Source organism: Phocoena phocoena, chromosome 13 (genome assembly GCF_963924675.1).
Source record: "Phocoena phocoena chromosome 13, mPhoPho1.1, whole genome shotgun sequence".
NCBI lineage: Eukaryota > Metazoa > Chordata > Mammalia > Artiodactyla > Phocoenidae > Phocoena > Phocoena phocoena.
In genome coordinates, this window is record NC_089231.1 from 7,774,571 (window position 1) to 7,789,105 (window position 14,535).

General features: G+C 44.0%; 1 protein-coding gene and 1 pseudogene across 1 annotated transcript in view; one reads left to right on the plus strand and one right to left on the minus strand.

The window, feature by feature from the left end:
- Positions 1-14,535, plus strand: part of RTTN (rotatin) — a 138,450-nt gene that overhangs the window by 120,537 nt on the left and 3,378 nt on the right. Inside the window, exons 44-46 of the mRNA XM_065889552.1 lie at positions 3,234-3,360; positions 5,428-5,630; positions 8,928-9,195. Of these exons, the coding sequence (XP_065745624.1) occupies positions 3,234-3,360; positions 5,428-5,630; positions 8,928-9,195 (598 nt within the window). The remainder of the gene's footprint in view (positions 1-3,233; positions 3,361-5,427; positions 5,631-8,927; positions 9,196-14,535) is intronic.
- On the minus strand, positions 10,898-11,961 carry LOC136132740 (small ribosomal subunit protein eS1 pseudogene; annotated as a pseudogene).

Sequence of the window (14,535 nt, forward strand, 5' to 3'; positions counted from 1 at the left end):
GGGCTCGAACCCATGTCCCCTGCATTGGCAGGCGGATTCTTAACCACTGTGCCACCAGGGAAGTCCCACGGCTATGTATGTATCTTAAGGCAGAATTTTTTCAAAGGTGGTTGTTAGACAACTGTCCAAGGGGATAAGTAGAGGTGTCTGCATCCATAGGAAAGAAGATGAGGGTGTCTCCCACTTCAGAGGAGAAATCGCTTACTGCTATTGCCGAGTGTGGGCCTGTTGACGTCCAGGAGGTTCTTCACTCCCAGCTCTGCGGCAGCCCCTCTGTTGTTTTGCTCTGTCTGTGAGCATTGATGCTGTCATTTAACACAGCCATTGGTGCTGTTATACAGGATATAGTGTCTGGAACAATTTGATTTGCTTGGTCATAGTGATACGACACTTTTGAAGAACTAACTTCCACACAGAATTACTATGGAAAATGAGTAAGATGAAGATAAATTACAGAAGTTTTGTTTTTTAAAAAAATTTCTTACCTTTTTTGTTTTTAGTTGTGATAAAACTGGAAAATATATACTATATCTAGGAAATGCACATCTTGAACACATATCCCTTAAACTGTGTAAAATAATTTGTTCAAGACACATGACTAACAATTTACATTTCAAAGCAATTTTGATGGGAATTAGGCATTGATAGATTTCATTAAGATTCCCAATGGTACAAACTTTTTACTCCAAATAGAGGCGTCATTTACTAAGTTTGTTAGGGTCCTTGTGACTGGGTGCAGTTAGTATGCATCTGTGACACCTCGCTCAGGCAACACGCCAGCACACTTTCCCAGTAGGATCTGCCTGTGGATTTCCGAGATGCTCGCCTGAGTACTGGTTGTAAGTGTAGTGTTCACATTTGTAACACATCAGCCCACTATGAAAGTGTAATCTCTCCATAAGTCACGTGTTTCTGCATTTCCAAGTTGTTTAATAAGGAATAAATCCAAAGAAGAATATTTAGATTACTCTTGAGAATAGACATAGTTCTAGGGGGCAAAGATTCTTAATTTCTTTCCCTGTTCCAGCTTACCTGAGGTGTGTGACACACTCCCATCACTAACTGTTGGTCACTCTTGTGGTGATTCACCAAGTCACCCACGCCCACCCCACCCCGCTGTCTATATGTATGACACGGAGGAGTTTCCATACCGGAAAGGTCACCGGGGCTGTGAGGTAGATGGAACGAAGAGCGGGCAAGGTTAGAGGGGGTGAATGTGCTGGTGCAGCAAGAGGTGATGAGACCGTAGCCGGGCAGGGAGGGCGGGGAAGGAGGGAGGGGAGCAAATGCGAGAGACTGAGGAGAAAGAAGAGACATGTAGAACGACGTCCAGGCTCAAGTCTACCGCAGGCGAGCCTAGCAGAGCGGCCTGTAGCTGTGAGGGATCCTCACATTGGGTTCGCACATCGCAGTGTAAAGTGTCTTCAGGCTCTCGGGGTGGGAAATGGCTGGTAGTCGGCGGATTACACGGCTCTGGGACTCTGAGGGGTGGTGCAGGCTGGGGATCTTAGGAGCTAGCAGTGCATAGAGGTGTTTGTAGCCGTGACTATTGTTGACATTTCCCAAGAGGGCATGTAGTGAAAGCCTAGGTCATGTCCTCAGAAAATATAACTATTGGAGAGGAGACAGAAAACAGCTGAGAAGGGAATGCTGGAGAGAGTTTGGAGGTGATCTAGGATAGAGGGACTGCATGGAGACAGAGAACAAAGAGCCCTTAATAGTTGCCACAGTGCCTGCGGGTTTGACAGCCATAAAGGTAGGAGCGATTTTACCAGCCTCATCAGTTCAGAAAAGAAATTGAAGTAAAGCTGAAGATTAAATAATAGCTGGGAAATGACAGCATTAGGAGTACTCTTCCTAGAAGCTTGGTTCTGAAAAGCAGCAGTTATAATTTAGGAATATAGCATCAAAGGAAGCTAGTCTGTATGTTTACTCCTAACATGTAAAGTGCTTAAATATAAACAGAAATGAGCAAATCGGGGCCTAGTTATTAAAGAGACAGGAAGGGAAGAACTAATAGATGGGTAAAGATCCCTGAGGAGGCACGCGGGGCTGTGTTCCAGAACACAGATGGGTGGATCAGTCTCTGCCCAAAGAGCACCTGTTCCTCACTGCCAGGCAGGAAGGGCAAGTGCAGGGATACACAGATCAACCGTGTGGGCGGAACGGCGGAGTAGAGCAGGAGCCCGTACCTCATCGTGTCTGTCTTCTGTGTGAAACAGTAAGCAGGGTCGTCTGCGGCCGTCGTAGGGCTGTGCTCCAAGCCTATGGAGAGTGGGGAGTAACATTGGGAATAACCCGCCCACTCTCTTTACGGAGTATTAGTACAGGCCGCTCTGCTAGGCTCGCCTGCGGTAGACTTGAGCCTGGACGTCGTTCTACATGTCTCTTCTTTCTCCTCAGTCTCTCGCATTTGCTCCCCTCCCTCCTTCCCCGCCCTCCCTGCCCGGCTACGGTCTCATCACCTCTTGCTGCACCAGCACATTCACCCCCTCTAACCTTGCCCGCTCTTACGGAGTATTGATACTCCATAAAATTGTGTAGGGCATTATATGAAGGCCCGCATGTGTGCACATGGGTCTACAAATTGCCTAGTAACTCTGTTCATTAAAAAAATTGTTGCATTTACTGCCGATAGTTATATTTTATCCATAATGTTTTCCCAGCGGTAGCTGATCTTTGTAATAAAAACTGAGTTACTTAAGAATTATTGATTTAGCATAATATTTTGACTGACGTTTATCATATTCAACTTATTTAAAAACAGTAATCTACTTCTGATCTATCTGTCTAGCTACACATATTAGATATATATACATATACATGCACACGGGGGTGGGGAGGGGAGAACTCAGAATTGATCAGAATGTTTCCTTAACCAGAAAATCCCTTTTCTTAACCATATCATAGCATTTATAAGAGTTTATTTAATGTTGCAAGATATCACTGTCTTGCTTAATTTACATGTTCAGAAGCTGTTTTTCTACATTTCTGACCTAAGCTGCGTATCCTGGTCACCCCAGCGTTGCAGGGACTTCTGAGACTGGTCAGGCTTGTGGTCAGGGCAGTCCGGGTTGCAAGGTGCTGAATCTGTCCATAGGATTCCTTTCTCTAATCAGAACAAAAATCAATTCAGTTTTTGTATCATGTTGGTGACAAGTTTTTTGGCTTTGATTTTAATTTATATCTTCATTATTCAGACTAATGCTGCCCTTGTTTCCTTCCTGCTGCAGGAGGCAGCCCTGGAAGCTCATCTTGTCCCTGTCTTGCACTCTCTCTGGCCTTGGCTTTTGATGGATGATTCACTGATGCAAACTGCCCTGCAGCTGCTTTGTGTCTATACTGCAAATTTTCCAAATGGTAAATGGAACCCAACACTGCCTTTCAAAAATATACTACAATACTAATCTTAGGTAATGTTGTTAAAGTGGAGAAATGAATATACATTTTGAAGTGTTTCTTCCACTTATTTGAGGGTATGTTGGTTAGAGGTATGCTTTCTCACAGGTATTATAAGAACAAGCGGTTACGTTAGTATGTGTTTGATGAGACAGAAGAGTCACTAGACAGCTCAGGGATAGAGAGGGAGAAGCTGTCGCAATTATATGGCAGCGGAACGTTGAATTTAAGAGGAAAATTGAGAGTGAAAATTATGATGGAAGACCTTAAAAACAGGTTAAGGTTAAAACTTTAAGAGATTCTAGAACAGGAGGCTGGCGTGGTGAAAGGTAGCTCTGGGTTCGGTTGGCTTGGCGACAGTTGGTATCATTGGGGTGCCTCTTTCATTCCTGCATACGACAGACTTTTTATTGAGAGCCTCCCAGGGCCCTGCATTGTTAGAGGCCAACAACTAAGAGAGAGCAGAGCAAGCGGGGAGGTGACTTGGGAAGAGAGGAGAATGTGTGAGGTAGCTGTTTGAGGGGAAGGAAGTGGGGGGCATTGCGGGCAGTGTGAATTTCCCATGTAAACTTAGGGTCACAGATTTAAGGTTCAGTCAGCAAGTTTAAGGTTCTCGTGCTTCTTCTAGCGACAGTCAGCAGCGTAGCAATTGGATTCTCCCGGTATCAAAAGACAGACAGAGAAAGGACCGGAACTGAGAACACTTCACAGCCATCTTGACACTGCTGTGTGCTGGGGGTGGCTTTTTCCTCCACCCTGGAGCCGCCTGTCCTGTCGCCCATCCTGTCGCCCACTCCGCGTGCCTCTGGCCGTGTGAGCTGGCGGGAACAGAGCCTCGGGCTCTTTGGTGTATGGAGAGCACTGCAGGGCAGCGTCGTCCTTGTTTACAGGCCGCTGCTGTTGACTTTCCCGTCCCCACTTCTGCTCTCACTGCCCCCCACCCCAGCTCACGGCCTCTCGCAGTGTGACCGGAGGGGCACGGCGGTCTCTGAAGTGTGGTCTCTGCACACCATCCTTCTTTACCCAACCCTTCACTCCTTAATTTAGGGTTTAGGGAAGTGTGCTTAGGGGAAGAAAAGAATCCGTTGCAAAATACTGAGCAAAAGAAACATATATTGGGTTGGCTAAAAAGTTTGGGGTTGTTCCATAAGATGCTACAGAAAAACCCAAACGAACTTTTGACCAACCCAATACTTTACGATAAATCTTTGAAACTGTAATCTATGTTACTTACATACTTAAAGTTGATGCAAATATTAGAATGTGGTTCTAATTGAGGAAGAACCTTTTTATTTTCCTGTCTTGTTTGTTTCCAAGCAAACCTGAATCATTTAGTGATAGTTTTGTGTAACATGAACGGAAACCTTGGTATTTGGATCCTGCTATGTAGTGTGAATACAGGAAAGATCACTCTATTTATTTGTGTTTACTTTTATGAGTTTATTTTGCAGAATGTATTTGATTCAGATCTAGTTGTACTTAAGCTGGCCTCCTCGCATGGACTTTCACAAGCTAATCACACCTTAGGCTTACGTTACAATACAGTAAAATGCATTTCTAATTCTTTTATGATTATTTTTCTCCTTTGATAAATCCCATATGGTTGTTTAAATTACTGAGTAAACACTGGACTCTGGAAAACCAGTTGATGCTACTGCTGGTGCTCGCTGCTTGTGAGCTGTGTGACCTTGAGCAAGTCACTGACACCTCTGAGCCCCGAGATGCCATTTAGCGTACATGGCTGGTGGCGTTTGTCCTGTCCTCCCACCCCAGGGTTATCGTGGTCCTCATTTTTTTCTTCTGGAAAATGGAGGCATTAGACCACAGTGTTTTTAAATGCTTCATTGAAGTCATTAGGCCCTCAGTCCATTAGATCAGATGCAGACATATCAGCACCAGCCTTCAGTGCCATTGCAGTTCACAGGCTAATGGCCGAGTCCTTTGATAGACAGACATGCTTTACCACTCAGGTTGTTGAACTAAAGCGTGGAGCTGAGACGACGTTGTGATGGACTGTTGTTTTTCAAGGTTGCAGTTCTCTCTGTTGGTCAAGTTACGGACAGTATCCTGTTCAGACTGCACATCGAGGGGCCCCTGGCAGCTCCCTGATGCTGTATATCCTGAAGATGGCTTCCCAGGTTCCTCTCGAGAATACTGCAGTCCAGCAGATGGTTTTCACGTTTCTTTCAAACCTGGCCTTGTCTCATGACTGTAAAGGGGTAATTCAAAAAGTGAGTACTGAAACTCTCCTTCCTGTCATTAAAAAGAGATTCAGTAAAATAATCCTTTCAACCGAGGACATGTGTGAAAGTCTAGAACTCAGTTTCTGGGATTAATTATTCTGATTTTAAGGCATTTTATTTTAAAAGATTGTAAAAGGATCAGGAGGTTCACTTCGTTTAAAGCCTGTTGATAGATGATACGTGAAAAGTGACAGAAGCTAGAATATGATCACACCATTCCCTTATAGTTTGTCTTCTTAGCTTTTGGACTGTATTTTCTCTCTCTCAGAGATGATGGTTTTAGGGCTTCCCTGGTGGCGCAGTGGTTGAGAGTCTGCCTGCCGATGCAAGGGACACGGGTTCGTGCCCCGGTCTGGGAAGATCCCACATGCCACGGAGCGGCTGGGTCCGTGAGCCATGGCCACTGGGCCTGCGCGTCTGGAGCCTGTGCTCCGCAACAGGAGAGGCCACGACAGTGAGAGGCCTGCGCACCGCAAAAAAAAAGAAAAAAAAAGATGACGGTTTTAGAAAGACAGCTGTGTTACATTTATTTGAGATCATAAAAGCGATATATTGGTCTTTAAACAAACAAACAAACAAAAAACAGACCAAATTGAGCATAACAATTCTAGTTCAACTTACATTGTCAAATGGTTTCTGAAATGACGGCCCCTCCTCAAGTTAGACCTGAGTTCTTCATGGCACACAGGTGACTTTTCAGTCCCTGAAACTCCTGTGCCAGAACGTGACTTCCTGCCGCTGGTTTCAGCTTGGGCTCTTTAAGAGGGACAGTTGGCTTAAGCAAACCCAGTACACGTGTTCCCTTAGGCTGTATTTAGGTGCGTGTAAACAGGATCCCTAATTTGGAAGATTCCTTAAAATTTGAATATGATCAGATTATCTGTTACTTACTAGTACATAGTAATTTGAATGCTTCCCTTTCATTTACATGAAGGCCAAGGTAAATTGCAAAAGTTGACCACATTCATAAGAATTGAGTCTCCTTTTCCTCTATTGTATCATCTCCCCAGCCACCACCCGCTCCAAAAACAAACACACTTTGCGTGCAATCTCTAAATAAATAGCAGTCTTACTAAACAAAGATCTTCTCAGTGGTATGTTGGAGCTAACTCACGCTGGTTCATGAGTGTTTTTGTTAATTTTCAGGAATTTTGCAAGCCAGCTGACATCTTGGTGGTATCTTGAAATCAGCCATGGTGGGAATATTCATGCCATGCACATCAGAAACCTACTACTCTCACCTCAGCACATGGCTGGATATTTGCTGTGTGTGTGTGTGTGTGTGTGTGTGTGTGTGTGTGTGTGTGTGTGTGTGTGTGAAGTCATCCGCAACTGGATTTTGTTGGGCGGGGGTGGGGGGGGACAGTGCTTTCTGCCACTTCCTTATGGAGAGCACGCTGGTAGGAAGCAGAGTAGGAATTCCCAAGTGGAATATAAATGCTAATCTTGGATCAGATGAGTGACTGAGCTGACGCTTATTCTTTTTAAGCTTCAGTTTCTTTATTCAAAAAAATTTTAGGTTAAACAAAATGATCTCTAAGATATTTCAACCCCCAATCTATGATTTTGGTAAGGTACTTAAGCATATTTTGTTTTTCTCCTTTTTTTAAAAAAAATATATATTAATTTGATTGCGCCAGCTCTTAGTGGCAGCAGGCGGGCTCCTTAGTTGCGGCATGCGTGTGGGATCTAGTTCCCTGACCAGGGATCGAACCCAGGCCCCCTGCATTGGAAGCGCAGAGTCCTATCCACTGTGCCACCGGGGAAGTCCCCTTAAGCGTATTTTGATATAAGTGTGATCGGACTCCATTTCATCGGATTTCCATTTCAGGTGCAGATCAGTCAGGTTATTTTTCCTCTGCTCTAATTAGGAATCCTCCGAGCCTTCCTCTGCTCATTGTTATAACGAGCCCTGGACACTTTCAGCTACACCTCCCGTAACTCATCTGTAGTTACTAGAAAATGTAGCTGATGCTATTGTACAGCTACAATTCTAAAATAACCTCTGTTCTCTCTACCATGGCATATTTCTCTGCATTCTACCCAGTGCAGGAAATCGTCTAAAAACGTCTTTAGGCCCAGCAAAAAGAAGGACTGCCCAGAGCATATTTACAATTTAAAGTACTATCATATATTTTATCACTGTTGTCAACTCCAGATATCCAAGATCATGGCAGAATCTAGCTGAATGGGAAAGACAAGGGATGAATCTAAAAAGCACTAATTTGGGCTGAGAGGTGGGAAGAGATGTGAGTGATGGCAAGGGCAGGGCAGAGTGGGATGCAGGTCTGCAGTTTACCTGTTGCTTGGGTGGTGTTGCTAATGTTCCTGTAGCTCGTTTCGTTCTTGTACTCAGTTCTTTTATGTAAAAGTGCCAAGTTTATTTTATAGATTCAAGCCAACATTTTGATTTAGGTGTAGGGGAACCCAAGAAATAAGCCAGAATAGGTTGTTAAACGGGAAGAAAGATGAGCTACTCTGGAGAGTTGTGAAAGTTAAGCGATTGTACTTCTGCGCCCTGATGCAAATGCCTGTGGTTCCCATGCTGTCCTGGGCTGCTTCTCGATCTAATACTTTTATGCTTTCTGTCCTTGTTTGCATACAGATTATTCTAGGCAATAAGTTATTGTCTTTCACATAGTTCAGGGTTCGGTGTGGTTTTATAGAAGGGGTTTTATTTGGAGGTTGAAATGACTCTTACAGTTAAGTAATGGAGCTTTCTCATCTATAAGTTTACAAGAATGACATGTAGCCACGAGAAATCATCTGTAACGATGAGCAGCTGGGGTAGAGTGAATATAAGATGTACCCACAGGTTTTTTTTAAAAAACACTTGTCCTTGGTACTACCACAGTTGTTAACTGGTGTCCAAGACTGACTGAGGTTTTGTTTCTTTTTCTTTCCTGTAGGATCGCTTTAAATGGGTAGCAAAATTGCCAGAAGGCAGACAGAAAGAGAAAACTCAGGAAGCCTGAAATAATCCCCAAACTGAATGATCGACCCTAAATAACTAGGAGTTGACTAGTTACTGTATCCATCATCAGGAAAGGATTAGTGAGAATTGAAATTTGAGCACTTGAAATTTAAATTAAAATTTAAGCACTCCTTAACCTTTTCACTTATACCTGGAAACAGTATAGATGGAGTATTTGGAAGGTATTGGGAGGAAGGAGAAATTAAAGTTGGGGAAAAGAGGAGCAGAATACTAGTACGTGATCTCTGAGGGACTAGGAAAATAATGAAAAGACTCAAGAGGAAAATAATATTCTCTCTCTTTATCCACAGAGTAACTTCTTACAGAACTTCCTGTCTCTAACATTGCCAAAAGGAGGAAATAAACATCTCAGTAATCTGACCATTCTTTGGTTGAAGTTACTCCTGAACATATCGTTTGGAGAAGATGGGCAGCAAATGATCCTGAGGCTCGATGGCTGTTTAGACTTACTTACAGAGATGAGCAAATTCAAGCATAAGAGCAGCCCTTATTTACCTCTTCTTATTTTTCATAACATTTGCTTCAGCCCTGCCAATAAGCCCAAGATCCTGGCTAATGGTGAGTATTCTGCCTGTACACCACCCGCATCCATTTATACGTGTGGTTATTCAGGTGAAAACACAGGATAGTTTACAAATAATGTGCCAGGTGCTTATTCGTCACGCGCCACGTTCAAGGCACTGTGGGAGGCTGCCGCTGTAGGGACGAATTGAAGCGGGTGTGATTCCCGCCCCTGAGTTGCCACCGAGTCTCCTGGGTTAACAAGTCGCCGCACAACAGCCAGGCTGGATCCAGGAGGTGGCACCGAGGTGGGCCTGGGCCCCACCTCCCTCCTCCCGTCCCTCGTCCTGGTCCTCTGACTCCTCCACGCCTTTGAGCGGGCACTGCCCTGTCCGTGGAGCCTGCCCAGACCAGCCTGTCCACGTGGTAACCCCACCTCTTCCTCCTGCCTCCCCGCCCTCTCACCCTCTGCCCTCTCCCCTGTTTTACGTTTCCCCATAGCACTACCACCAGCTGCTACACTGCGTTTTCAGTGTATATCTGTGCGTTCCTCGTCTGCCTGCACCGGAACATAAGCTCTTACACGTCAAGAGGTTTCTGCCTCTTTTGTTCACGTTTATCTGGAGCAGCTAGACTCACGCCCGTCACTAGTGGGTGCCCAGTGGGTGTGTGAGCTTGAGAGCCACACTGAGTAGTCAGCAGATTTCAGGACCCAACAGCACATGGTGACAGTAGCTTCACAGCGACTCCATTCTCTGATCTCAGGACAGATGGAGGCGAGGATCGGTGAGGATTCAGAAAAATTTTGGAACAGAAGGAGCGAAGTGGCAACATCTGTTTGTGCAGCCATGTGCTGTTCCTGTGAGGGTGTGTGATTTCAAGTTTTATGAGGAGCTGTGTTATCATGAAAAGACAAGAGTGGGCTCTAGTCTCCCACGTACCTGGTGCCGGATGCCAGGCCCTCGTGTGCTCCTGCAGCGTCGCCTGGGGCAGCTTCTCCGGGTCCACTTTCTTCATCTAGAAAATGGTCTCTCCTTTCTTGACTTCGGTAGAAATCAGTTGTTAACACATAAACTGCCTGGCACTGTTTGTGGTACATGGTAGATGCTCCAGATGTATTAATTCTCTTTCCATTCATGTTTTTCACTTAAACTTTTCTTAGGGGTGTTTTTCTATGAAACGCGGAGTTTTCCAAGTGGAAAGGATTCTGCTTATATTCTGTTGTGTATAGTCATGATTCTATTTTTCTGATAATAATTATTGAATTGCTAGAAATGCAGGGGAAGATTTTAGAAGCTCAGCCAGCCTTTAACTTACCTAAATGAACGATGCTCTCCTTTCCCGTGGCCCCTCTGCTGACTCTGTGTAGCTGCCATGGGGGAGGGGCTGGGGGGGGCTCCAACGACTTGTTTCCAGGTTTCCATCCTCCTTCGCTGTGTCTCCCTCAGTCCTTACGTTTGTGAAATGAGGGTGACGTTAGGGCCTTACCTCAGAGGGCAGTGAGACGGCCTGTGTGAGGCGTCTGTTCCTCTTCCTGCCATCACCTGTTAGCATTCACCTTTCTCAGAATAAGTGTTTTCTTTAGGGACTGCTAACTGCAATTTTATTATTGAGAGAGTTGGGAAAAGGTCAGGCTTTAGGGAGCTGAAGGAAAAGTCTGCATTTTCCATTTCTGGATCACTCAAGGTTTTGTGTTTATTTTTCCACAAATAAGATCTTTTATTTGTCCCCATTAAAAGTCTGAATTTTAAACAGATTCTTAGACTGGTGGCTCATTTCCATTAGCTCATTCAACTTTAGCACCTGTCTCATCCCCAATAGCTTTTCCAGGACTACTACCTTCACCCTGTAGCTCCGTGAGTTTTCCCAGTTCAAACTTGGGCTTCTTCAGCATTTTTACTTTTCTAACAAAAACATCATGGACCTTTTCTGTGTCTTTTCCAATGCTGTCTGGAATCAGTTTATTGACCACCTTTTTCAAGTCATTTGTCTGCTCCTCTCCGGTCATGATTTCCATCACCTTCTTGTGGATCTGGTGGGCTTGCTGGTGCCGGGCATAAGAGGTCTTCCCGAATCTGATTTACATTTTTTAGTAAAACCCACACAGAAGAGACGAAGCAAATAACCGTCGGTAGTCTTGACATCAACGTGAGCTTCAATCATGGTCTGCCATTTTTTGACCATGGAGCACATTTTGTCACGCGTGAGATCCATGCCGTGGAAATGGGTCAGGCAGTTTTTGCCCTGAACGTCCTCAGTAATTAGCTTGAATTTTCTAAATGCAGCTTCATCATTCTGCAGATCAGCAGGGCTCGCTTCAAACACACGACCCTTGAGGCCATCAGATGTGATTTTGGTTCCTTGAGTTCTCGTGACCAGTATTTTCCCAATATCTCTTATATTGAACATAGCTGGTACTTTCACATCATACCAATCTTTCTTAGAAAATTGGTCAGCTGCTTTCTTCTTGGCTCCCTTTTTGCTGCCTTTCATAAGATGCTTGCTACTGCTGACTGCCGGGGTGCTGCTCAGAGAGCCAAAAGGCTGGATCACTCAGGATTTATTTTTAAACATTTCCTTGTATCAGCAATGTGCTCTCTCCTTCATTAGCTTAAAGAAGTAGCTTTCCCCAGCCCCACAGATGTGAGATCAGGGGCCTTCAAGGCAGGGTAGGAAGCGGCAACTGTGCCGTTTCTACATGGATGTGTCGCAGGCACTGCCTCCGTCTCCACTTGGGGATCCAGAGGGGATGCTTGGCAAGGTCAGGCAGCTTGAAAATCTTCCCAGCAAGGCTGCGTAACTCTGATAGTAGCACCCAAACATCCAGTTTAGATGGCCAGGAGTAGAGTGGGCAGTGGGGCTTGACTTTGCTGTTTAAACAGATCCAGAGTACTCCTTGTTTCTGGTCGTGTCAGGGTAGGTCTCCTCTCTGAAAACAACAAGAACATGGTAGATAAAATATATTAAAATTCACCTTAAAAAATGAAAGAACTGAAAACATAGTGGGAAACTTCTAGGCCAATTTTGATTGAAAGTGTGTGCCCAGAGAGGCGAGAAGTTTGTAGAAGGCTCTTTAGCTCCCAGGACATTTGCCAGCTTTGTGTGCTGGGGCTTTTGTCCAGGAGTGCCAAGAGGGGAGGGGACAGACGCCAGGAATCTCTGGAGTCTTATGGACCATCCTGCAGGTATTGAGCTGGAATCCCAAAGAACTAACCTCTTAGAAGAGGATGAATCAGAATTAAATTGGTGCCCCAGACCTCATGCAGGCGACTAGAAAGAAAAGAAAAACAAGTGTGAGAATGGGCACCACGGACTGCCCCTCACAGCTCTGCACCCCAGATACACATAGACAAGTGTCCCATGACCTTGGTTGGAGCTGATCCTCGATTGACAGTGCCGCTGGGGGCTGAGCAGAAGCAAACTGCCCTCTGATAGATGGAGGACAAGTTTGGACTAGGCCTCAGGGAACCTCCACAAATAACTTTTCAAAAGCATCAGCCAGTATACAGTTAAAGATGACCAAGCTTGTCAGGAGAAATGGCAATATGAGTGAGAAATAGCAGGGAGCAAATACCAACTTATCTGCCTAGATTTCAGATGTTGGAATTCTAAAACAGATTTGAAATGACTTTCTTTATACAGTATTTAGATAAATAAATGACAAACTTGAAAGTATTTGCTGGGAATAGGAAACTGAAAAATTGAAAGATTTAGAAAAAGAACCAAGCAGAGCTTCACTGTTGAGTCTGATACTCAGTTGGCCACTGATAGGTGTTTAAGTGTAAATGAGATATTCAGTTCTAGCTACATGTGGCTATTGGCTATCTTATTAGACCACATACATATAAATATTTCCATCACTGTAGGAAGTGCTATTAGACAGCACTATTCTAGAACTTCAATAGCCAAAATTAAACACTCAGTTTACATGTCTGGCAGCAAGTTAGGTGCAGTGGAGGAGAAAACTTAGGCATTAGAAGATAGATCAGAAAAACAATATCCAGAATGCAGCACAGACAGCTAAAAAAGATGAGAAAGGATTAAAAGAATAAAGGGTTTAAAAATTTAAAAAAAAGGTAAGTGACATAGCAGATACATTGGGACAGTCTAATTGCATGTTTAATTGAAGTCCTCAAAGGAGAGGAGAAGAGAGGAAATGTAAGCGAGGACAGCTAAACATTTTAAGAACTGTTTTCGTCAGACACTAATCCATAGATTCAGGAGACTCAGATAATTTCGAGCAGATAAATAAAAATAAATCCACGTCTGTTCTCGAGGTTATTTCTATGTTTCTGTGCAAGTTCAGTTCATACCTATTTGTTAAACTTAAACATGTTTACATGCTTTTTTGTATACAAATTATATTTCACAATAAAATGTGTTTTAAAAAAATTGATCCACTTGCATTATCAGAGGGGACACTACATTAAGTGACCCATACATTATACAGTACCTATACAGTACTTTATTAAAAATGTTAAGAGATAGTAACTGGTTGAAGGAGTTATATAAACTTATTTAGATCATGGGTTATATGTTCTGAGTGTCTGATAAAAAGTGTGGAAACATGCCTGGATGATACTCAGCTGGAGAACACAGAAATCACCCTCCCATTTGATGATGGTCCCTAGGAGTACCAGCTGCCACCCATCACCTCACATGATGAATTGCAGCAGGTAACAGTTGTATATATATAGCCTGGGTCTGGGTAGGTCATGCCACAGAGGTGGCGGGGAGTGCAGAGCAGGTGGTGGGGCGGGAGGGGTAGTCGGCAGAAAGTTGCAGCTCCCACACCTCACTTCCACGCTGTCTGTCCCTCTGCCGCACAGTTAACTTTATGGAGCCGCTTTTTTTTTTTTCTGTAAAAGATTTTAAATTTCTTAAAATTTCTTGAAAAATGCTAAATAAGATTACTTGAGATCATTTTTGTTTGCTTTAGTTATGGAATCTTTCATCCAACTAGTATTTCTTGAGCCCCTACAATAAACTTGCAATGTGAATATTCATCAGTGAGCAGACACACAGAGTGTACCCTCAGCTAGGTTACAGTTTCATTAGGTGCATTCATTGAGGTGGGGATAATGCGTAGAGAGAGTTCCCAATAACAAGTGTTTCACCCCTAAGAATGCAACGTGTTTTTAAAATCACACATTTTAGAGGGAAAATAATTGGATAGAATTGAATGATCCATACAGTTAAGTAGTAAAATAGGTTCGTGTATTGTTCTGAAACACTTGGACGATCTCCTTGGGGCTAGACACCTGTACTTTAACATGAGTAGGCTGCTGCAGATAATTTGTAAGTCTTTCATCCTCTGGCCAGCTTTGCACAGAGGGGCTGTATCTTGTGTGTTGTTACGCCTTTAAAAAACATTTTCCTCTCTCTCTCTCTCACACA